The sequence below is a fragment of the Lepidochelys kempii genome, chromosome 10 (assembly GCF_965140285.1).
Source record: "Lepidochelys kempii isolate rLepKem1 chromosome 10, rLepKem1.hap1, whole genome shotgun sequence".
NCBI lineage: Eukaryota > Metazoa > Chordata > Testudines > Cheloniidae > Lepidochelys > Lepidochelys kempii.
In genome coordinates this window covers 35259660-35279537 of record NC_136389.1, presented here as the reverse complement: position 1 = coordinate 35279537, position 19878 = coordinate 35259660, and the positions used below count along the sequence as shown (strand labels likewise).

Here is a 19878-nt window from a genome sequence, read left to right as displayed (position 1 = left end):
TCATTAGAGACATAGATAGCTGGGTTTGTGATGATGGGGAGAACTGTATGGTGACTTGCCTGCCTGGTGCAAAGGTTGCGGACCTCTCGTGGCATCTAGATAGACTTATGTGTAGTGCTGGGGAGGAGCCGGTGGTCGTGGTACATGTAGGTACCAATGACGTAGGGAAGGGTAGGAGAGACATCCTGGAGGCCAAATTTAGGCTGCTAGGAAAGAGACTGAAATCCAAGACCTCTATGGTGGCATTCTCAGAAATACTACCAGTTCCACACGCAGGGCCAGGAGGGCAGGCAGAGCTTCAGAGTCTCAATGCATGGATGAGACAATGGTGTAGAGAGGAGGGGTTTAGATTTATTAGGAACTGGGGAAACTTTGGGGATGGGGGAGCCTATACAGGAAGGATGGGCTCCACCTACACCAAATTGGATCCAGATGGCTGGCACTTCACATTATAAAGGTTGCAGAGCAGTTTTTAAACTAAGAGATGGGGGAAGCCAATTGCTGCAGAGGCGCACGTGGATCAGGCAGAGACCTCTCTTAGAGGAGAGTCTATTGACAGAGATTCTCTAGGGTTTAGTCAGGAGGAGAGGATGGAAGAGGATAACGTATGGGCCAGATCAGATGAGAAACATTCACATAAAGAATCTGACGCATCAGAAAAGGGCAGACAAATAAACAGTGACAAGTTTTTAAAGTGCGTGTACACAAATGCTAGAAGTCTAAATAATAAGATGGGTGAACTAGAGTGCCTCGTGTTAAAGGAGGATATTGACATAATAGGCATCACAGAAACCTGGTGGAGTGAGGACAATCAATGGGACACAATCATTCTGGGGTACAAAATATATCAGAAGGACAGAACAGGTCGTGCCGGGGGTGGGGGGGAGAAGTGGCACTATATGTGAAAGAAAATGTAGAATCAAATGAAATAAAAATCTTAAATCCACATTTTCCATAGAATCTCTATGGATAGTAATTCCATGCTCTAATAAGAATATAACCGTAGGGATCTATTATTGACCACCTGACCAGGACAACGATAGTGATGATGAAACTCTAAGGGAGATGAGAGAGGCTATCAAAATAAAAAACTCAATAATTGTGGGGGATTTCAGTTATCCCCACATTGACTGGGTACGTGTCACCTCAGGATGAAATGCAGAGACAAAATTTCTTGATACTTTAAATGACTGCTTCTTGGAGCAGCTGGTACAGGAACCCACAAGGGGAGAGGCAACTCTCGATCTAGTCCCGAGGGGAGCGCAGGATCTGGTCCAAGAGGTAACTGTAACAGGACCGCTTGGAAACAGTGACCATAATGTAATAACATTTAACATTCCTGTGGTGGAAAGAAAACCTCAGCAGCCCAACACTGTGGCATTTAATTTCAGAAAGGGGAACTATGCAAAAATGAGGAGGTTAGTTAAACAGACATTAAAAGGTACCGTGAGTAGAGTGAAATCCCTGCAAGCTGCATGGACACTTCTCAAAGACACCATAATAGAGGCTCAACTTAAATGTATACCCCAAATTACAAAACACAGTAAAAGAACTAAAAAAGAGCCATTGTGGCTTAACAACCATGTAAAAGAAGCAGGGAGAGATAAAAAGGCATCTTTTAAAAAGTGGAAGTTAAATCCTAGTGAAGTAAATAGAAAGGAGCATAAACACTACCAAATGAAATGTAAAAATGTAATAAGAAAAGCCAAAAAGGAGTTTGAAGAACAGCTAGCCAAAAACTCTAAAGGTAATAACAAAATGTTTTTTAAGTACATCAGAAGCAGGAAGCCTGCTAAACAACCAGTGGGGCCCCTGGACGATCGAGATACAAAAGGAGCACTTAAAGACGATAAAGTCATTGCAGAGAAACTAAATGAATTCTTTGCTTCAGTCTTCACGGCTGAGGATGTTAGGGAGATTCCCAAACCTGAGCCGTCTTTTGTAGGTGACAAATCTAAGGAAATGTCACAGATTGAAGTGTCACTGGAGGAGGTTTTGGAATTAATTGAGAAACTTAACAGTAACAAGTCACCAGGACCAGATGGCATTCACCCAAGAGTTCTGAAAGAACTCAAATGTGAAATTGCGGAACTATTAAGTATGGTTTGTAAACTGTCCTTTATGTCAGCTACTGTACCCGATGACTGGAAGATACCTAATGTAACGCCAATATTTAAGAAGGGCTCTAGAGGTGATCCTGGCAATTACAGACCGGTAAGTCTAATGTCAGTACCGGGCAAATTAGCTGAAACTAGTAAAACTGTCAGACACATAGAAGAACATAAATTGTTGGGCAAAAGTCAACATTGTTTCTGTAAAGGGAGATCATGTCTTACTAATCTAATAGAGTTCTTTGAAGGGAGTCAACAAACATGTGGACAAGGGGGATCCAGGGGTCATAGTGTACTTAGATTTCCAGAAAGCCTTTGACAAGGTCCCTCACCAAAGACTCTTATGTAAATTAAATTGTCATGGGATAAAAGGGAAGATCCTTTCATGGACTGAGAACTGGTTAAAAGACAGGGAACAAAGGGTAGGAATAAATGGTAAATTTTCAGAATGGAGAGGGGTAACTAGTGGTGTTCCCTAAGGGTCAGTCCTAGGACCAATCCTATTCAACTTATTCATAAATGATCTGGAGAAAGGGGTAAACAGTGAGGTGACAAAGTTTGAAGATTATACTAAACTGCTCAAGATAGTTAAGACCAAAGCAGACTGTGAAGAACTTCAAAAAGATCTCACAAAACTAAGTGATTGGGCAACAAAATGGCAAATGAAATTTAATGTGGATAAATGTAAAGTAATGCACATTGGAAAAAATAACCCCAACTATACATACAATATGATGGGGGCTAATTTAGCTATAATTAATCAGGAGAAAGATCTTCGAGTCATTGTGGATAGTTCTCTGAACACATCCATGCAGTGTGCAGCGGCGGTCAAAAAAGCAAATGGGATGTTAGGAATCATTAAAAAAAGGGATAGAGAATAAGACGGAGAATCTCTTATTGCCCTTATATGAATCCATGGTGTGCCCACATCTTGAATACTGCGTACAGATGTGGTCCCCTCATCTCAAAAAAGATATACTGACATTAGCAAAGGTTCAGAAAAGGGCAACTAAAATGATTAGGGGTTTGGAATGGGTCCCATATGAGGAGAGATTAAACAGGCTAGGACTTTTCAGTTTGGAAAAGAGGAGACTAAGGGGGGATATGATAGAAGTACATAAAATCATGAGTGGTGTGGAGAAAGTGGATAAGGAAAAGTTATTTACTTATTCCCATAATATTAAAAACTAGGGGCCACCAAATGAAATTAATGGGTAGCAAGTTTAAAACAAATAAAAGGAAGTTCTTCTTCACTCCACGCACAGTCAACCTGTGGAACTCCTTGCCTGAGGAGGTTGTGAAGGCTAGGACTATAACAGGGTTTAAAAGAGAACTGGATAAATTCATGGAGGTTAAGTCCATTAATGGCTATTGGCCAGGATGGGTAAGGAATGGTGTCCCTAGCCTCTGTTTGTCAGAGGGTGAAGGTGGATGGCAGGAGAGAGATCACTAGATTATTACCTGTTAAGTTCACTCCCTCTGGGGAACCTGGTATTGGCCACTGTCGGTAGACAGGATACTGGGCTGGATGGACCTTAGGTCTGACCCAGTATGGCCATTCTTATGTTCTTATGTTTAAAAGCAAAGGAGTGAAAGTGGTCGGGATTGACTAGCAGAGGGTCCTGTGGGTCAGGATTGAGGGGCTTAGGCAGCGCTGTGGAGGAGATGGTGTATCCAGAGCTGGAATAGCAGAGGTCTGGGGGGCAGGGGGACAGGCTGGAATAGCACGGCTGCTGCAAGTCAGCACTGAGCACTACTGGCAGGGCCGGGGAGGGCAGATCAGGCATACGACGGGTGCTGAGCGTCTGAATGAAGAAGAGGAGTCAGAATGCACAGGACTGGGGAAGCAGCTGGCCTTCTGTAGATACCCCCTTCAAAGAGCTGTGCCTGCCTGCTGACGGAGGGCCTTTTATCACTGCCATCTGCCAGCTGATCCCAGCAGTCGCCCTGACAACGTGTGAGTTTGTGCTTGTGTCCCACAGGCCATGTGACTAACGTCGTCTGGCATTAACAAGCCGGGGAGACTGGCAGCATAGTGTGGTCTGCTGGACTGAGCCCGGCACAGGCCTGGGTTCTAAACATAATGCTGTCACCAGCTCAATGTGACCCTGGCAAGTCACTCAGAGCAAGATCCAAACCCCACTGAAGGCTGTGAAAATGCTCCCAGTGATTCCAATGGGCTTTGGATTGGCCCTTAGTAGTGAGTTTCTGTTAGGCTCTGATCTGCGGAAGGCTCCGCAGTCGGGGTGCGTGGTGGTGGGGGGATTGGAGGTGCACAGTCAAACCAGCTTTCATTAGTCTCCTTTCAGTTATTTCTCCTTTCTGCACAACCACGGTTTGCTGACGGTATCCCAGAATGCATCATCCTGTGTCATCACAATTTTTCTGCAATGTCACATCCTGGAAAGCGGCAAGTACAGAGATTGCACAAGGGGGGAATAACTGGTTAAGCCACCCTAGAGAGCCAGGCTGAGTACCCCTCTTAGCCTGGTCAGGGAGGGTGCCGCAGAGCTCTGGGCTTGACTCAGCCTATCTGTACCAAGGGGAGTACTATGCAAGATCCTAGTATTGTTCTTCCAAGCCTCTCCATCAGAGGCTCTGAAAGAACCAGTATGTTGGCTGGGCTTTGGCAGCTTGAAAAGACACAAAAAGGAACCAAATGGATCAGGTGTGTTTACTATACCTACAGCCGCCTTAGCTGTCCCAGCATGCACCTGGAGAGCCTGTCCTCTGTAGCTCAAAGTCGCTGTGATGTTAACTATAACCCCGCCATGGTCCTGGATAAACAAGACAGGGAGTTAGGGAACAGAGCAGAGATATCATCTGCTGGGGCAACAGGACCTGGGCATGGGATGGAACAGAGAGACTGACCAGAGAAATACCCTGAAGGCAAAACTGGTCTGGTGATGAATGGGGATTGTCTGCCCAACTCTTGTGGCTCTGCCATCTCTGCCTGGCTCTCTGAACACCTCCCTCCTTGGGATCTGCATAGGACAGCTCTCATTCCGGGCTATGCTGGAACATTCCAGAACAATCTGCAGCCCGTTTCTAGAAAGGTATAAGCACCCAGAGGAGGCAGGAGATGGCAGAAGATTAGAGGCCTCAAGGAAAAGTGAAGGAGCTGGAAGGATTTGGGATGAGAAAGAGAATCAGTGTTTCACTGGCTCATGTCGCCTCCCTCCATCTACTTCTCCTAAGTCAAGGTCACCCTCTCCCCAGAATTACGCACAACCCACATTTTGCAGGCAGCCACTTTCTAGAGGCCGCCCAAACCACATTCACTGTCACAGGTGAATGGCTGTGTCTGGGGAAAGTTCTGCTGCTCCGATCACTTCTGCGAGGATGGAAGTTACAGGAAAGACACGAGGAGACAGAGGTGATATAAAATGGGGCTGCCAATGAGACAAGATTAATCAGCATGATTGGCTGTGGTCTTAGCACACCAGCAGCCTAACCACTGTCAAGTGTTTTGTACGCATCATGGCAAAGGGGAGTTCTAAGGAAGGGTTTGGTGGAGGAGGAGGCAGCTGCTTTGGGAGTGTTTAAGGGGAGCTCCTCCCAAGCAGGAGGGGCAACCTGGCAGAAAGCACAAAGGGGCTTGTTGGAAAGTTTAACGAGTGGGCGATGGAGGTTGCCATCGTGGGTCCGCTGTGGGCTGAAATTAGCCTTTCGATACTGGATAAGAGATGATAGGTGGGGCGGGACTGGGCTGAGCAGGGCCTTGGAAGTGATGGCAAGGGCTTATGTTTGATATGCTAGTCGTCTCCAAAGTGGGATGCACGCACCCCAGGGGGTGCGCACGACCATCTGTGGGGGTGTGCGGAAGGAGGAGCGCCGCCAAATGAGCACTGCTGGCACGGTGGCAGCAGCGCTCCGGGACCTTTGATTCTTCAGCGGCGCGCCGGCGGCAGCTCGGCTCTCCCCGCTCTGTTTTCGGAGGCACACCGGCGGCAGCTCGGCTCTCCCCGCTCCGTCTTCGGTGGCACAGTGGCGGCAGCTCGGCTCTCCCCGCTCCGTCTTCGGTGGAACAGTGGCGGCAGCTTGCCTCTCCCTGGTCCGTCTTCGGCGGCACGCCGGCGGCAGCTTGGCTCTCCCCACTCCGTCTTCGGCGACACGCCAGCGGCAGCTCGGCTCTCCCCGCTCCGTCTTCGGCGGCACGCCGGCGGCAGCTCGGCTCTCCCCGCTCCGTCTTCGGCGGCACGCCAGCGGCAGCTCGGCTCTCCCCACTCCACCTTCGGCGGCAGCTCGGCTCTCCCCGCTCCGTCTTCGGCGGCACGCCCGGCGGCAGCTCGGCTCTCCCCACTCCGTCTTCGGCGGCACGCCGGCGGCAGCTCGGCTCTCCCCACTCCGTCTTCGGCGGCACGCCGGTGGCAGCTCGGCTCTCCCCGCTCCGTCTTAGGTGGCACGCTGGCGGCAGCTCGGCTCTCCCCGCTCTGTCTTCGGTGGCACAGTGGTGGCAGCTTGCCTCTCCCTGGTCCGTCTTCGGCGGCGTGCTGGTGGCAGCTCAGTACTCCCCGCTGCGGCAGCGGCGGCGCGCCGGCGGCAGCTCGGCTCTCTCCACTCCGTCTTCGGCGGCACGCCCGGCGGCAGCTCGGCTCTCCCCGCTCCGTCTTCGGCGGTGCGCCCGGCGGCAGCTCAGCTCTCCCCGCTCCGTCTTCGGCGGCGCGCCGGCGGCAGCTTGGCTCTCTCCGCTCCGTCTTTGGCGGCACGCCGGCGGCAGCTCGGCTCTCCCCGCTCCGTCTTCGGTGGCACGCCGGTGGCAGCTCTTTTTTTTTTTTGATTCCCCAGAGTTGGCCCTGGGGTGTGCGCGATTCAAAAAGTTTGGAGACCCCTGTGCTAGAGAAGAGGGATCCAGGGGAGTAATGGAAAGAGAGAGGGGTGATGTGGTCAGAGCAATGGGCTAGGGAAAGGATCTTTGCAGTTGCTTTCTGAAAGGATGGATACAAGCGCGTGTTCATCTTGTTTTGTCCAAGGGAAACAGGACTGGACTTCAATAGACTATCCAAAGTTAACCCTTTCTCTCTCTCTCCCTGTCCTCCACCCCCCCAATCTAAACGCCTGGCAAACAGGGGGGTTCCCCCATAAAAGACTCTCTGCAGTTGAAGGGAAAGGGACTAAGGAACAGTGTGACAATTAATACATTACATTTCAAATGCTTTCACTGTTCTTTGTGCTTTAATAAAAGGTTAAAGAGATTTTTTCAGAGGTGATTGGTACAAAGGGGGTCACTGGTGATAACATGCCCTTGAACCCCAGACCACATGGTAACTGTTTAACGCTGTAATAGCAAGCAAAGATTTTATTAATAGCTTATTCATGGTAGGACCCAAGACACGCTCCTTATCAACATGACAGACTTTCCAGCAGCACATTCCCTGATGTAGGATGAACTTACCCGCAAGCATTTCTCATAGAGCACTTTGGAGACATTGAAGGTGCCAAGGGTGTCAATGTCGATCACTGTCTTATAGGCACTGAAGGACAAAGCACTGGCCGGGCACAGGAAATTACCAGCAGCATCTGGAGAGGGAGAGCATCCAGGGGCACAGTCAGTGGGGAGCGGGGGAGTGAGACTGCTATGATCTATTACTAGGTGGGCATAGGGTGCTGCTCCCTCCCTTCCTCTGAAGCAGGGACAGGATGTGTGTGCACGTGTACAATCCTCCTAACTGTTCACTATATAGAGAACACACGATCCACCTCAAGACTACCAATCCAGAGCCACACTGACACAGGCTGCCCTGTGCAACTTCTAATGGCTTCTGGCTCCTCAGTTTAGGTGAGGCACTGTAACTTGCCTTAGCTGCCCCCACTTTAGTTAGCGAAAGACATTTTTAAGAGTGCCCCTCAGGCCTCTACTGTGCTATTCAGGAAAGTCCCCAAAGTCTTACAGCATCTGCTTTGGAGTCCCTAGCTCTCTGGGGCAGCAGAGCAGCTAGCTGCTCACAGACCTTTCAGGCAGGGATACACTTTTACATACAGTAGCTGAGCATATCCCAGAACTGGGTGAAGGGCTCATTGTTCAGAGAGAAGCAGTGCCCCAGGTGACCACACCAGGGCTCTTGAGGAAGAACGCTACTGGGACAATTGGGTATCAAAGGGTTGGCTGCAATCGATTTCCAGATCAGCCAAGCAGGGGCTGCTTAAATTGCTGCTTAAGTGGGCGATACAGAACAGGATAGAGTCAAACAGAGATGAGTAGGGAACTCTGCTGGGTTGGGAATGAGGCTTGACTGCTCCCTTCCTCGCTTCATTTTCTGGCAGACAGTTGTCAGTCCGCTACCTCCATGAGACCAGTATTCCCAGCCTCTCGTGTCACTTGGCACTGCAGGCTCCCACAGGGCAGTGAGAGCATAGGAAGCTTTGCCCAGAAGAGAGCAATATTCCTTCTAGTCCAGCATCCTGTTTCCAGTGTGACCAGCATTCAGACGATGGTACCTGTGACAGCAATGCACCCAGACATTAACAGAACACTGCCTCCATAGGGGGGCAAATTTCTTCCCGACCCTCAGTTGGTCATGAGTTTGTTCCCTGAAACACATGGGTTTGTAAAATCCTGTCACTTCCCCCGATTCGCAAGCAACTCACTGTTAACGAGGATGTCAATTCGTTCAAACTCTTTCACAGCCTCGTCCACCGCTGCCAGGATGGTTTGAGGCTGCCGGACGTCTAGAGAAAGAGGCAGGCATCGCTGACCAGTAGCAGCCTCCAGCTTCTTGGCAGCCTGGAAAAGAGAAAGAAAGATTTTGTATGAGGGATCCCAGTCCTACCTCCTGTTGTTAGGAACCAGAGGGGAGACTCATACTCTGGCATCAGCAAAAGGACATATCAGGCAGAAGGACATGCTCCATCCCTATCAAGACCTGGGGCAGCTGTTTGTGTCTCTCGTCATATGATTGTGTTGTTAAACAGCTGCCATGTCCCACCCCAGAAGGAGCTGCATTTTGGTGGTTGGTGAAGTGATTCTTGTATGTACTATAACCTATAAATTACTCTGTCGAGCGCGTGGGATGTTTACATCAAGGCTCTGTTGGAAAGATCACAGCAGAAACGTGCGTTTGCTTCTGAGCACTGTATTACCAGAGAGATATTGACACATTAGAGGGATCCAACAGAGAAGCAACAAAAAATAATAGAGGCTGCAGGCACTGGCTTACACTGGAGGACTGAGAGAGCTAAAATTTAAGCTTGGCTAAGCGAGGCCTAATGAGGATGTGATAACAGTCGGCAGTATCTGACGGGTGTAATGGAGAGGAATTGTTTAGGCTGGGGATGTAATTAGAAGCAATAGAATGAAACTAAGAAAAGTAAAATGTAAGCTCAATAAAAGCTTCCTAACAGTGAGATCTACCAGACTTTGGAAAGAGTCCTTGCATGTGTCATTTGAATGGGAACAAAGCACGGAAGGCGATCCTGCTCAGGCCCTCAGGGCCGGGCTGCTAGATCTTTTCATCTCTAACTCCTCTGTTTCATTGCCAAGTAAGAGTCATCAGTGCCTCTTGAGCCACATTGACTATGGGATGTTCTCTCTGTGTTCTTTCCATCCTCCTCCCACGGATAAGTCTCCAGAGAAATCTCACAGAGAATCTCTCATAAGCCATTTACTAAAAGGCAAACTCAAAGCTCCAGCAGAAAACACAGAACCGGCACCCATTAAAAAATGCTTTCAATAGACATCATTATCATACGGGTTAGGAGGACCACACAGGGGCATCTAATGGGGAAAAAGGCCAACAACCTGGAACATACATATGGCCACACTGGGTCAGACCAATGGTCCATTTAGCCCAGTATCCTGTCTTCTGACAGTGGCCAGTGCCAGGTGCTTCAGAGGGAGAACGGGTAATCATCAAGTGATACATACCCTGTTGCCCATTCTCAGCTCAGGCAAACAGAGGTTAGGGACACTTCAGAGCATAGTTTTGCATCCCTGCCCATCCTGGCTAATAGCCATTGATGGACCTATGCTCCATGAATTTATCTAGTTCTTTTTTGAACCCTGTTATAGTCTTGGCCTTCACAACATCCCCTGGCAAAGCATTCCACAGGCTGACTATACGTTGTATGAAGAAATATTTTCTTTTGTTTGTTTTAAACCTGGTGCCTATTAATTTCACCAGGTGATACAAAAAGAACAGGAGTACTTGTGGCACCTTAGAGACTAACAAATTTATTTGAGCATAAGCTTTCATGGGCTACAGCCCACTTCACCGGATGCATAGAATGGACCATATACTAAGAAGATATACATATACATACAGAGAACATGAAAAAGTGGAGTAAGAGGCTAATTAATTAAGATGAGCTATTATCAGCAGGAGAAAAATACTTTTGTAGTGATAATCAAGATGGCCTATTTTAGACAGTTGACAAGAAGGTGTGAGGATACTTAACATGGGGAAATAGATTCAATAAGTGTAATGACCTAGCCACTCCGAGTCTCTAGTCAAACCCAAGTTAATGGTACCTAGTTTGCATATTAATTCAAGCTCAGCAGTTTCTCACTGGAGTCTTGTTTTGAACTTTTCTGTTGCAAAATTTCCATCTTTAAATCTGTTACTGAGTGGCCAGAGAGCTTGAAGTGTTCTCCTACTGGTTTTCGAATGTTATGATTCCTGATGTCAGATTTCTGTCCGTTTATTCTTTTGCGTAGAGACTGTCCGGTTTGGCCAATGTACATGGCAGAGGGGCATTGCTGGCACATGATGGCATATATCACATTGGTAGATGTGCAGGTGAACGAGCGTTCTGTTATTTTCTTTGTTGAGCCTGTCCTGTAGTAGGTGACTTCTGGGTACTCTTCTGGCTCTGTCAATCTGTTTTTTTCACTTCAGCAGATGGGTACTGTAGTTTTTAAGAATGCTTGATAGAGATCTTGTAGGTGCTTGTCTCTGTCTGGGGGATTGGAGCAAATGTGGTTGTATCTTAGAGCTTGGCTGTAAACAATGGATCGTGTGGTGTGTCTTGGATGGAAGCTGGAGGCATGTAGGTAAGTATAGCGATCAGTAGGTTTCCGCTATGCCTCCAGCTTTCATCCAGGACACACCACATGATCCATTGTCTAGAGCCAAGCTCTAAGATACAACCGCATTTGCTCCAATCCCTCAGACAGAGACAAACACCTACAAGATCTCTATCAAGCATTCTTAAAACTACAATACCCACCTGCTGGAGTGAAAAAACAGATTGACAGAGCCAGAAGAGTACCCAGAAGTCACCTACTACAGGACAGGCCCAACAAAGAAAATAACAGAACGCCACTAGCTATCTAATATGGCTGCTACTCTGAAACCTGTCATCAGGTGACACCTACTTCTTGTGTAATGAGGAGTAAATAACACTTTCTTATTTACTTTCTCCACACCAATCACGATTTTATAGACCTCTATCATATTCTCCCTTAGTCATCTCTTTCCCAAGATGAAAAGTCCCAGTCTTATTAGTCTCTCCTCATATGGAAGCTGTTCCATACCCCTAATCATTTTTGTTGTCCTTTTCTGTACCTTTTCCAATTTCAGTAGATCTTTTTTGAGATGAGATGACCAGATCTTCACACAGTATTCAAGATGTGGGGGGTACCATGGATTTATACAGAGGCAATAGGATATTATCTGTCTTATTATCTATCCCTTCCCTAATGATTCCCAACATTGTTAGCTTTTTTGACTGCTGCTGCACATTGAGTGGATGTTTTCAGAGAACTATCCACAGTGACTCCAAGATCTCTTTCTTGAGTGGTAACAGCTAATTTAGATCCCATCATTTTATATGTATAGTTGGGATTATGTTATCCAATGTGCATTACTTTGCATTTACCAAAATTAAATTACATCTTCCATTCTGTTGCCCCGTCACCCAGTTTTGAGAGATCGTTTTGTAGTTCTTTGCAGTCTGCTTGGGACTTAACTATCTTGAGTAGTTTTGAGGAGTTTTGCCACCTCACTGTTTACCCCTTTTTCCAGATCATTTATGAATATGTTGAACAGCACTGGTACCAGTACAGACCCCTGGGGAACATCACTATTTACCTCTTTCCATTCTGAAAAATGACCATTTATTTCTACCGTTTGTTTCCTATTTTCAACCAGTTACTGGTCCATAAGAAGATCTTCCCTCTTATCCCATGACTGCTTACTTTGCTTAAGAGCCTTTGGTGACGGAAGTTGTCAAAGGCTTTCTGAAAATCTAAGTACACTCTATCCACCCTTGTCCGCATGCTTGTTGACCCCCTCAAAAAATGTTAATAGACTAGTGAGGCATGATTTCCCTTTACAAAAACCATGTTGACTCTTCCTCAACATATCATGTTCATCTCAGTGTCTGACAATTCTGTTCTTTACTACAGTTTCAACCAATTTGCCTGGAATTAGGCTTACCGGCCTGTAATTGCAGGATCATCTCTAGAAAGTGAATGAAAAGAGAGTTGGTGTTTAAAATGGTTTACAGAACAAAACATTCTCCCTTTTGTATGAAGTCTTGTTATACTGCAGCATATCTAAGACCCTCCAAGAATCTCACAGATCTAAAGAGGTTCATCTCATTATTGATAGAGTTACAATATGAAGCCCCAGTCCTGCCATCAGGTCTGCACAGGCACAATAAAGTCCATGCAAGCATAAAGAGTCACTATGAGAATCCAATTGCAGGACTGAGGCCTAAGTCAAGAGAATTCTTCTGCTGACCTAGCACTGCCCACATCTGGGAATAGGTCAGCATGGTGCCGTTGCTCAGAGGTGTGGATTTTTCACACCCCAGAGAGGTAGCTCTGCCGATGTAAACTCCCAGCGTAGAGCAGCCCCATTCCACTGCAAGGCAGACTTTGCTTTGGGTTGCAAAAGTAATTGGGTTGCAAAAGCCCAAAAGTAATTAACCTTGAGGTGGAAACTGAATGGCCAGTTGTGACAAGATGGGGTGCAATCGAGACCAGTGAGGGGCTGTGTCACACCCTCCCTGCGATCTTGTGTGCCTTCAATACCTTGCTGCAGTGACTCCCACCTGGGCCAATCACAAACAATCTTTCAGCAGGCAAGTCACACCCTGAGCGTCTGTGGGTAACTGCAGCCTGCCAGCCACACATGGGTTACACTCTGGCTTTTACCAGCTTTAGTTACCTTTGCCGGGGACCCCAACACACTCCCAATCCCAGATTTTCCCCCAGAAATGTATGTCTTGTACTGTCCAGCCCTCTCCTGGACAATCCAAATGTATTATGACTGGTATTCCTCTAAGGGAATAATATACAATAGCTTGTTACCTTAGAGTTACCCAGACACTTTAAGTTAAACACACTGGATTAGAATAAACAATAGAACAAATTTATTAACTAAAAAGAGAGATTTTAAGTGAGTACAAGCAACAAGGTATAAAAGTCAGAAATGGTTACAAGGAAATAAAAACAAAAACATTTCTAGTGCCTAGCTTAACAAACTGTATGAGAGTCAAAGCAAAAGTTTCTCACCACATGCTTCCAACATTAGACATGCCAACACTCACCAATTAGTTGTGAAAAACGCCATTTCTAAGTAAAATTAAGCCTGACTCATGATCTCATGTTAGAACTCTCAGAGTCAGCCTTAATTTTACTTAGAAATTTCTATCAGCCCCTGCTGTCAGATAAGCTTCTCTGTCCCTTCCCACCTCACCCCACTGCCCTAGCTCAGCCTCCACCCCCACCTCTTTCCACTGCCCTGGGGTGCACATTGTTTTGGGGAGCCACTTCAATACACCTCTTCTGCCAGGGCTGTATAATGCCTCCCCGGGTAGCTGCTTGGAGCTCAGCTTCCACCAGCACCTCCTTCTCATTTCCCCAGGACAGGGGTGGCCAACCTGAGCCTGAGGAGGAGCCGGAATTTAACAATGTACATTGCCAAAGAGCCACAGTAATATGTCAGCAGCCCCCCCATCAGCTCTTCCCTCCGCCCCTACTCCTAGGGCCTCTCGCCCACCGGCAGCCCCACCAATCAGCGCCATACCCTCCCCGCACCTCCCAATCAGCTGTTTCGTGGCATGCAGGAGGCTCTGGGGGAAGGAGGGGGAAGAGTGAGGGCATGGCAGGCTCAGAGGAGGGGGCGGGAAGGGGTGGAGTGGGGGCAGGGCCTGTGGCAGAGCCAGGGGTTGAATAGTGAGCACCCCCCGGCACATTGGAGAGTTGGCGCCTGTACCTCCAGCCCTGGCTATGCAAGGAGCTGCATATTAACTTCTGAAGAGCCGCAGATGGCCACCCCTGCCCCAGGGTTTTCCTTCCTGCTCTCAGCACTGCTGCTGCTTCTGACCTGGAGCAAGGCAGAGTTAAAATTCCATCATCTTCCTCTGCATCCCCCAGTCCTGGAGGAGGGTTACCTGCAGGACAGCGGCAGGAGATGAGGCAATAATGGGCATTCACAGACTATTGGGGGGAAGTAATGTTTTGTGAAGCTCCATGTGTGATGTTCCTCCTCAGTGAGCAAGTCTTTAATGTCCCTCATGTAGCTGTCTCCCCCACAAACAGTGGCAGGGGACCATTTAGGAGAGACTTTTCCACACTGGTGCAAAATGTCCTGCATGGAGCTGCACATACTTTGGCAGTTATGGGAACAGGTGACTGCCATGGCCTGGGCGGGCAAACGACAGGGAGTGGACCCTGCAGGTCCTGCTCCATAACTGCATAAAGGTAAGAGCTCATCGTATTATTGAGAGAGCTCCTCCAGCAGGAGCCCAAATCCTCTTCCTTTCAATAAATATGCAAGTGCAGGCAGCACTGTGCTAGTCACACACCCTCCGAGAGTAGGCAGGGGGAGATCAAAAACCTGAAAGTGGACTAAAAAACCCATGATTTAATCTTTTATAAGAATCTCATGATTTTTCAGCCAATCTTATGATTTTTTGGGTCTGATTCATGATTTCTGAACTGTTGGGGTTGGCAATGCCACAACAGAGTTGCTGACCAAACTCTTCAGGTCAGGACCCCTCCTCCAGAGTCCAACGGCTGCTTCTTTTGTCTTTTCAGGTGCAAAGAGTGAGATGGACAGGGAGAGAGAGGAGGGGTCTCTTGGAGTGTTTGTCCCTCTTTTTTTATAGTGTCAGTTCCTCTCTGAAAAGCATTTCCAGCTGAGAACCAAGAGACGGGCTGGTGGAGGAAGGAGATCTCATGCTGTTTCTTTGCTAACATACAGATCTCTTTGTCCCTGCCCCCCCCCCCCCGTTTCTTACCAAACAATGGCCACTTCATAGGTGATGGCCCATCAGCTTTGTTGACACCTGACTGGGCATCAGCTTGCACTTTGTCTCAGAGAAACTGGTTTAGCCACTTCCCAGACTTATCTGGGAAACACAGGCCAGCCATAATGTCAACTTATGTTCATAAAATTTATGCAGGTTACTGATCAGCAAGTTATGAGTTTTCAGATGATACCTCCCAAGGTGTGCCTTGTACAAAGAGCATTACAATAGCGTGTGACTACAAGGGCACATTCTGTCACTCCACTGGCATGATTGGACTCATCATCCCACAAATGGCTACTGTGCCAGTGGGAACAGGGGAAGAAGGGGAAAGAACAAATGATCGATGGGCACAGCCAGGGAGCGCAGACAACCAAGAGAGCAGCAAGGCTGGGAGGCCCCAACAAGCTGTGTGATAGCATAGGGAAGCAGAGCCTGTGTCCTGGCCCTGCCAGAGCTGCAGCCAATGACGAGAAGGAAGGCAGGGCTTTTGGAGGCTGAGCAGCCCTCTGACAGCAAGGAGCCTCTCCCCCTCCTCCCCACTGCCCCAAGTCACCGATGTGCCGCCGCGGAGGTGTCTGGGTGTGACGTGACATGCTCCTGCCCAGCCCCAATTTCCACCTTTCCGGGGTGGGGGGGAAAGGAAGGAGGAAGGGGAAGCCCCTGTCTGATTGGCTGCCTGCCCCACTGAGCCGCCTACAGGGGAGGAGCAGCCAACCAGGGCTGCCACTGCAGAAGGGCAGTGGAGCTTCCCCTCCCCGCCATGAGCTAGCTGAGGAGCGTTAAGAGCCACTCTCCTGTGAGCAGCAGGACTAGTTTCCTTTCCCCCTCTCCCCCACCCCCAGCACCTACCTGGGAATGGGTAGGGGAACCAACTACAGTCCCCCAAGGCCTGGGAGAGGTGGGTGAGGAACCCAGGAGAAGGAGAGATGAGACAGAGCAGAACTAATTCCTGAGCATTGGCAGATGGGAAAGACTGGTTTCCCCTATAATTAAGGATACTCTGGCTTTCTGCTTTTCACCATAATCAATAAGGTTCTGAGCAGAGGGGGAGGGCCACGGGCCTAGTTTGGGTAGAGTGAAAGGTCTGGATGAGGGGGGCCTGAGCTGGTATGTGTGTGAGGGGGGTGGGGGGGGGGCAATGTGGTACTTGGTTGAGGGGCCCTTAACTTCAGTCAGTATCTCCCTTCACATCCAGAGTGACTCTGCCCCTCCCCCCACTACAGATTTATGAGGTCATCACTGCCTCACCCCATACCCTGCGTGACACCCCTCTCTCATGTCTCATTCAGCCCTGAAGGCTCTTTGCCCCATCATTTCCAGATTTCCTGCAGCAGCTCCTGAGCACAGTGATCTCTTCCCCAATCAATGTGTCTTTCTCTCTATCCCTCTCTCCCACCACCACCACTTCTCTCTTCTCTGCCCCCCAGGACACATGGCAGGGCTGGGTTGGGAGACTGCCCAGGGCTGGAGTCCACCAGTCTTCGCTCTCCCACACTGCTGGGGATGGGGCCAGTCCCAGGAGTGAAGGAGGAAATCCCTAAAGGACAGTTTGGGGTCCGCACATTTATGACTCATGTCCCTGATGCTCAGGCCAGGTACTATGGCTCCAGCCTCTCCCTGCTCCAGCCCCCCGCTGGAGGACAGATCCCACACGGCAGGTACAGCACATGGCTGCTGGAAAGCCAGCAAGGTGCTGGCAGACCACAGACAGCCAGGCTGCCCTTGACCTACATGCCACCTTCCACGGAGGAGCCGCAGCTTTGTCAGGGCCCCCCATGCTACTGCTGCTGAGGGGTAAACCCAGGTGGTGATTCCCAGCCCCTGCCCCATGGAAGAGTACCAGGGATCTGGAGCCAGTGAGCATCGGGCAGGCAGGGAAACAAGGAGGGGGACAGAGCCTGTGTGCTTATCAGCTGCAGCAACATCACGCTACCCCTCCCCCCTCCCGCATGAGTGGGGTAAGAACGGCCAACACACCCTGGCCTGGGGAGGTAGGGTTTGTGACTTTCAGGATTTTCTTTTTACTTGTTGGCCTTTCCACCCTCCCACGTAATGTCAAACAATTAAGTGCAAATCAGAATGGGCTGATGCATGGCCAATACTTGCCGTGTTGCCAACTCTTACAATTTTAGCACAAGTTTCACAACATTTGGTGTTTCTCTTCAAGCCCCAGCTCCTGGAGTCAGGTGATTTCCTGAGACTCTCAGCTTTTACTACATAAAAAAAATTACAAGGAAGTTTCTAGCCCTCACAATTGCAGAGAAAAGTTTGAAAATGTAACCTAGTAGCCCCTAAAGACTCAGATCCCAAAAGGCAAATACAAGAAGGAAACAACTTATTATTTTTAAAAATCTTGTAGGGTTTTTTTTAGCCCAACTCATGATTTTTCAAGTGCTTGATGTTTGCAATCCTGCATCTTAATCAGCCCAACAGTCACACAGATTCACTCTCCAGTTTCTATCGGGATCTTTGTTCCACTTCAGTGAATTCTACACAGGGTGAAGCAGATGCTGGTTTACATCTGATGCACTGCTGTTACTTTATGAATCTACATGGAAATCAGCAACTCACAATTGGAGGCTTTGATTTAATTGAAATAAAACAAACAAAGCTCAATTGAACAAAGTCATTCAGTTTAGGGCATCTTCCTCATGCGTAGTCAAGTCTAAGGGTATGTCTACACTGGCAGAGTTACAGCGCCGCTCTGAGATCGCTGAAGGGAAATCGCTGTTGTGTGTTCACACTGTCAGCTGCCTGCGCAACAGCATGTTCACACTTGCTCACTTTCAGCAGTATTTGGAGCGGTGCATTCTGGGAAGCTATCCCACAGAGCATCTCTTCCTCTTCTGCCGCTAAGAGTTGTGGGAAGGTGGAGGGGTCACGGGGCATCCTGGATCCTGTCCCAATGCCCCGTGATGCATTGCTTCGCATCCCAGCAATCCCTGTGCTTCCGTCCACATTTGACACCATCTTTCAACGCTTTGTGTACTGCGCACTCTGTTTCTTTGGGCTGCAGGAATGGATCCCAAACTGTTGACCAGTGTGACGTTCTGTATCTCGGGGGAACACGCAGCACCCGCATGTTCATCCTTATAATATGATTGTGTAGTATCTAATGCAAAGTTTGTCATGTCAGGTGTCTTCAGAAGGCTCATGATGCACTGAGCACTGTTATAGTAATGGAATAGTAATTGTTATAATAATGTTATAGGTTGTAATTTCATGTATATAGTTATGAGGCTGAGAATGTGTCCTCATGGCTTAAAGCAAGCCCAGGCAAAAACTCTCCAAAAGCAGAGGGGCAGTTCAAACCTCATCAGGGCATGTATGGGACAAACCCAGACCAGCCTCACAGGATCAAAGGACACTGGCCTAGGCAACAACAAAAGATCTATTGGACTCCCCAGTGAGTCACCTCTCTTCCTTTCGTCAGTTTGGGACTGCGATGAGGTAATGCTCACCTGACTCTGCAGGGGGTGGGCAAAGCCAAGAGGGAAGAAAGAACATGATAAAAGGGAGAGACGCTTGCCATGCTCTTCTTCTCTCTTCCCCCTCCACCTACAGACATTACCACCAAGCGACTGAAGTGCTGATCAAAGGGGAGAGCCTGGCTGAAGGGCAACCAGACAGCCTGTGGTGAGAAGCATCTAAGTTTGTAAGGGCATTGAAAGTGTTAAGATCACTTTAGAATGTGTTTTGCTTTTATTTCATTTGACCAAATCTGACTTCTTGTGTTTTGACTTATAATCACTTAAAATCTATCTTTGTAGTTAATAAATCTGTTTGTTCATTCTACCTGAAGCAGTGCATTTGGTCTGAAACATGTCAGAGACTCCCCTTGGGATAACAAGCCTGGTACATATCAATTTCTTTTTAAATTGACAAACTCATAAGCTTGCAGTGTCCAGCAGGCATAACTGGACACTGCAAGATGGAGGTTCCTAGGGTTGTATCTGGGACTGGAGATGTTGGCTAGTTTCATTCCGTTGCACAATCCTAGGAGCAGCTTACATGCTAGAAGCTGTGCATGAACAGCCCAGGAATGGGGGTTCTCACAGCAGAGCAGAGTAAGGCTGCCTCCCAGAATCAAGGATTGGAGTGATTTAGCAAATCATCGGTACAGGTAACACCAGAGGCGAACGTCTGCTACTCGTTCTGACAAACATGTCACGAGTGGCAGTGGAGTTATTCCTTAAACTACAAAGGAAAGAGGAGAGTGACATTGATCTTGCCACATGTACTAGCTACAACATGAGATTGCTTATGGCATTCACGGAGGTGCTGACCACAGTGGAAAGCCACTTTTGGGCTTGGGAAACAAGCAATGAGTGGTGGAATCACATCGTCTGGGATGACTAGCAGTGGCCAAAGAACTTTCGGATCAGGAAAGCCACATTCGTGGGACTGTGTGATGAGCTCACCCCAACCCTGCGGCACAAGGACACAAGAATGACAGCTGCCTTGCCGTTGAAGAAGCGCATGGCAATTGCACTGTGGAAGCTGGCTATTCCAGACTGCTACCTATCATTCCTGTCCTTACATTTTCCACAGGATATGTTCACTATGG

At 48.3% G+C, this 19878-nt stretch overlaps 1 protein-coding gene across 5 annotated transcripts in view; it reads right to left on the bottom strand.

Moving 5' to 3' along the window:
- The window catches only part of DECR2 (2,4-dienoyl-CoA reductase 2), a 43686-nt gene that overhangs the window by 17739 nt on the left and 6069 nt on the right, over positions 1–19878 (bottom strand). For all 5 annotated transcript variants that reach the window (XM_073362842.2, XM_073362841.2, XM_073362844.2 and 2 more), the window contains 3 exons: positions 8700–8835; positions 7507–7631; positions 4795–4888 (listed from right to left, as the gene is read on the bottom strand). In XM_073362842.2, the coding sequence (XP_073218943.1) occupies positions 4795–4888; positions 7507–7631; positions 8700–8835 (355 nt within the window). The remainder of the gene's footprint in view (positions 1–4794; positions 4889–7506; positions 7632–8699; positions 8836–19878) is intronic.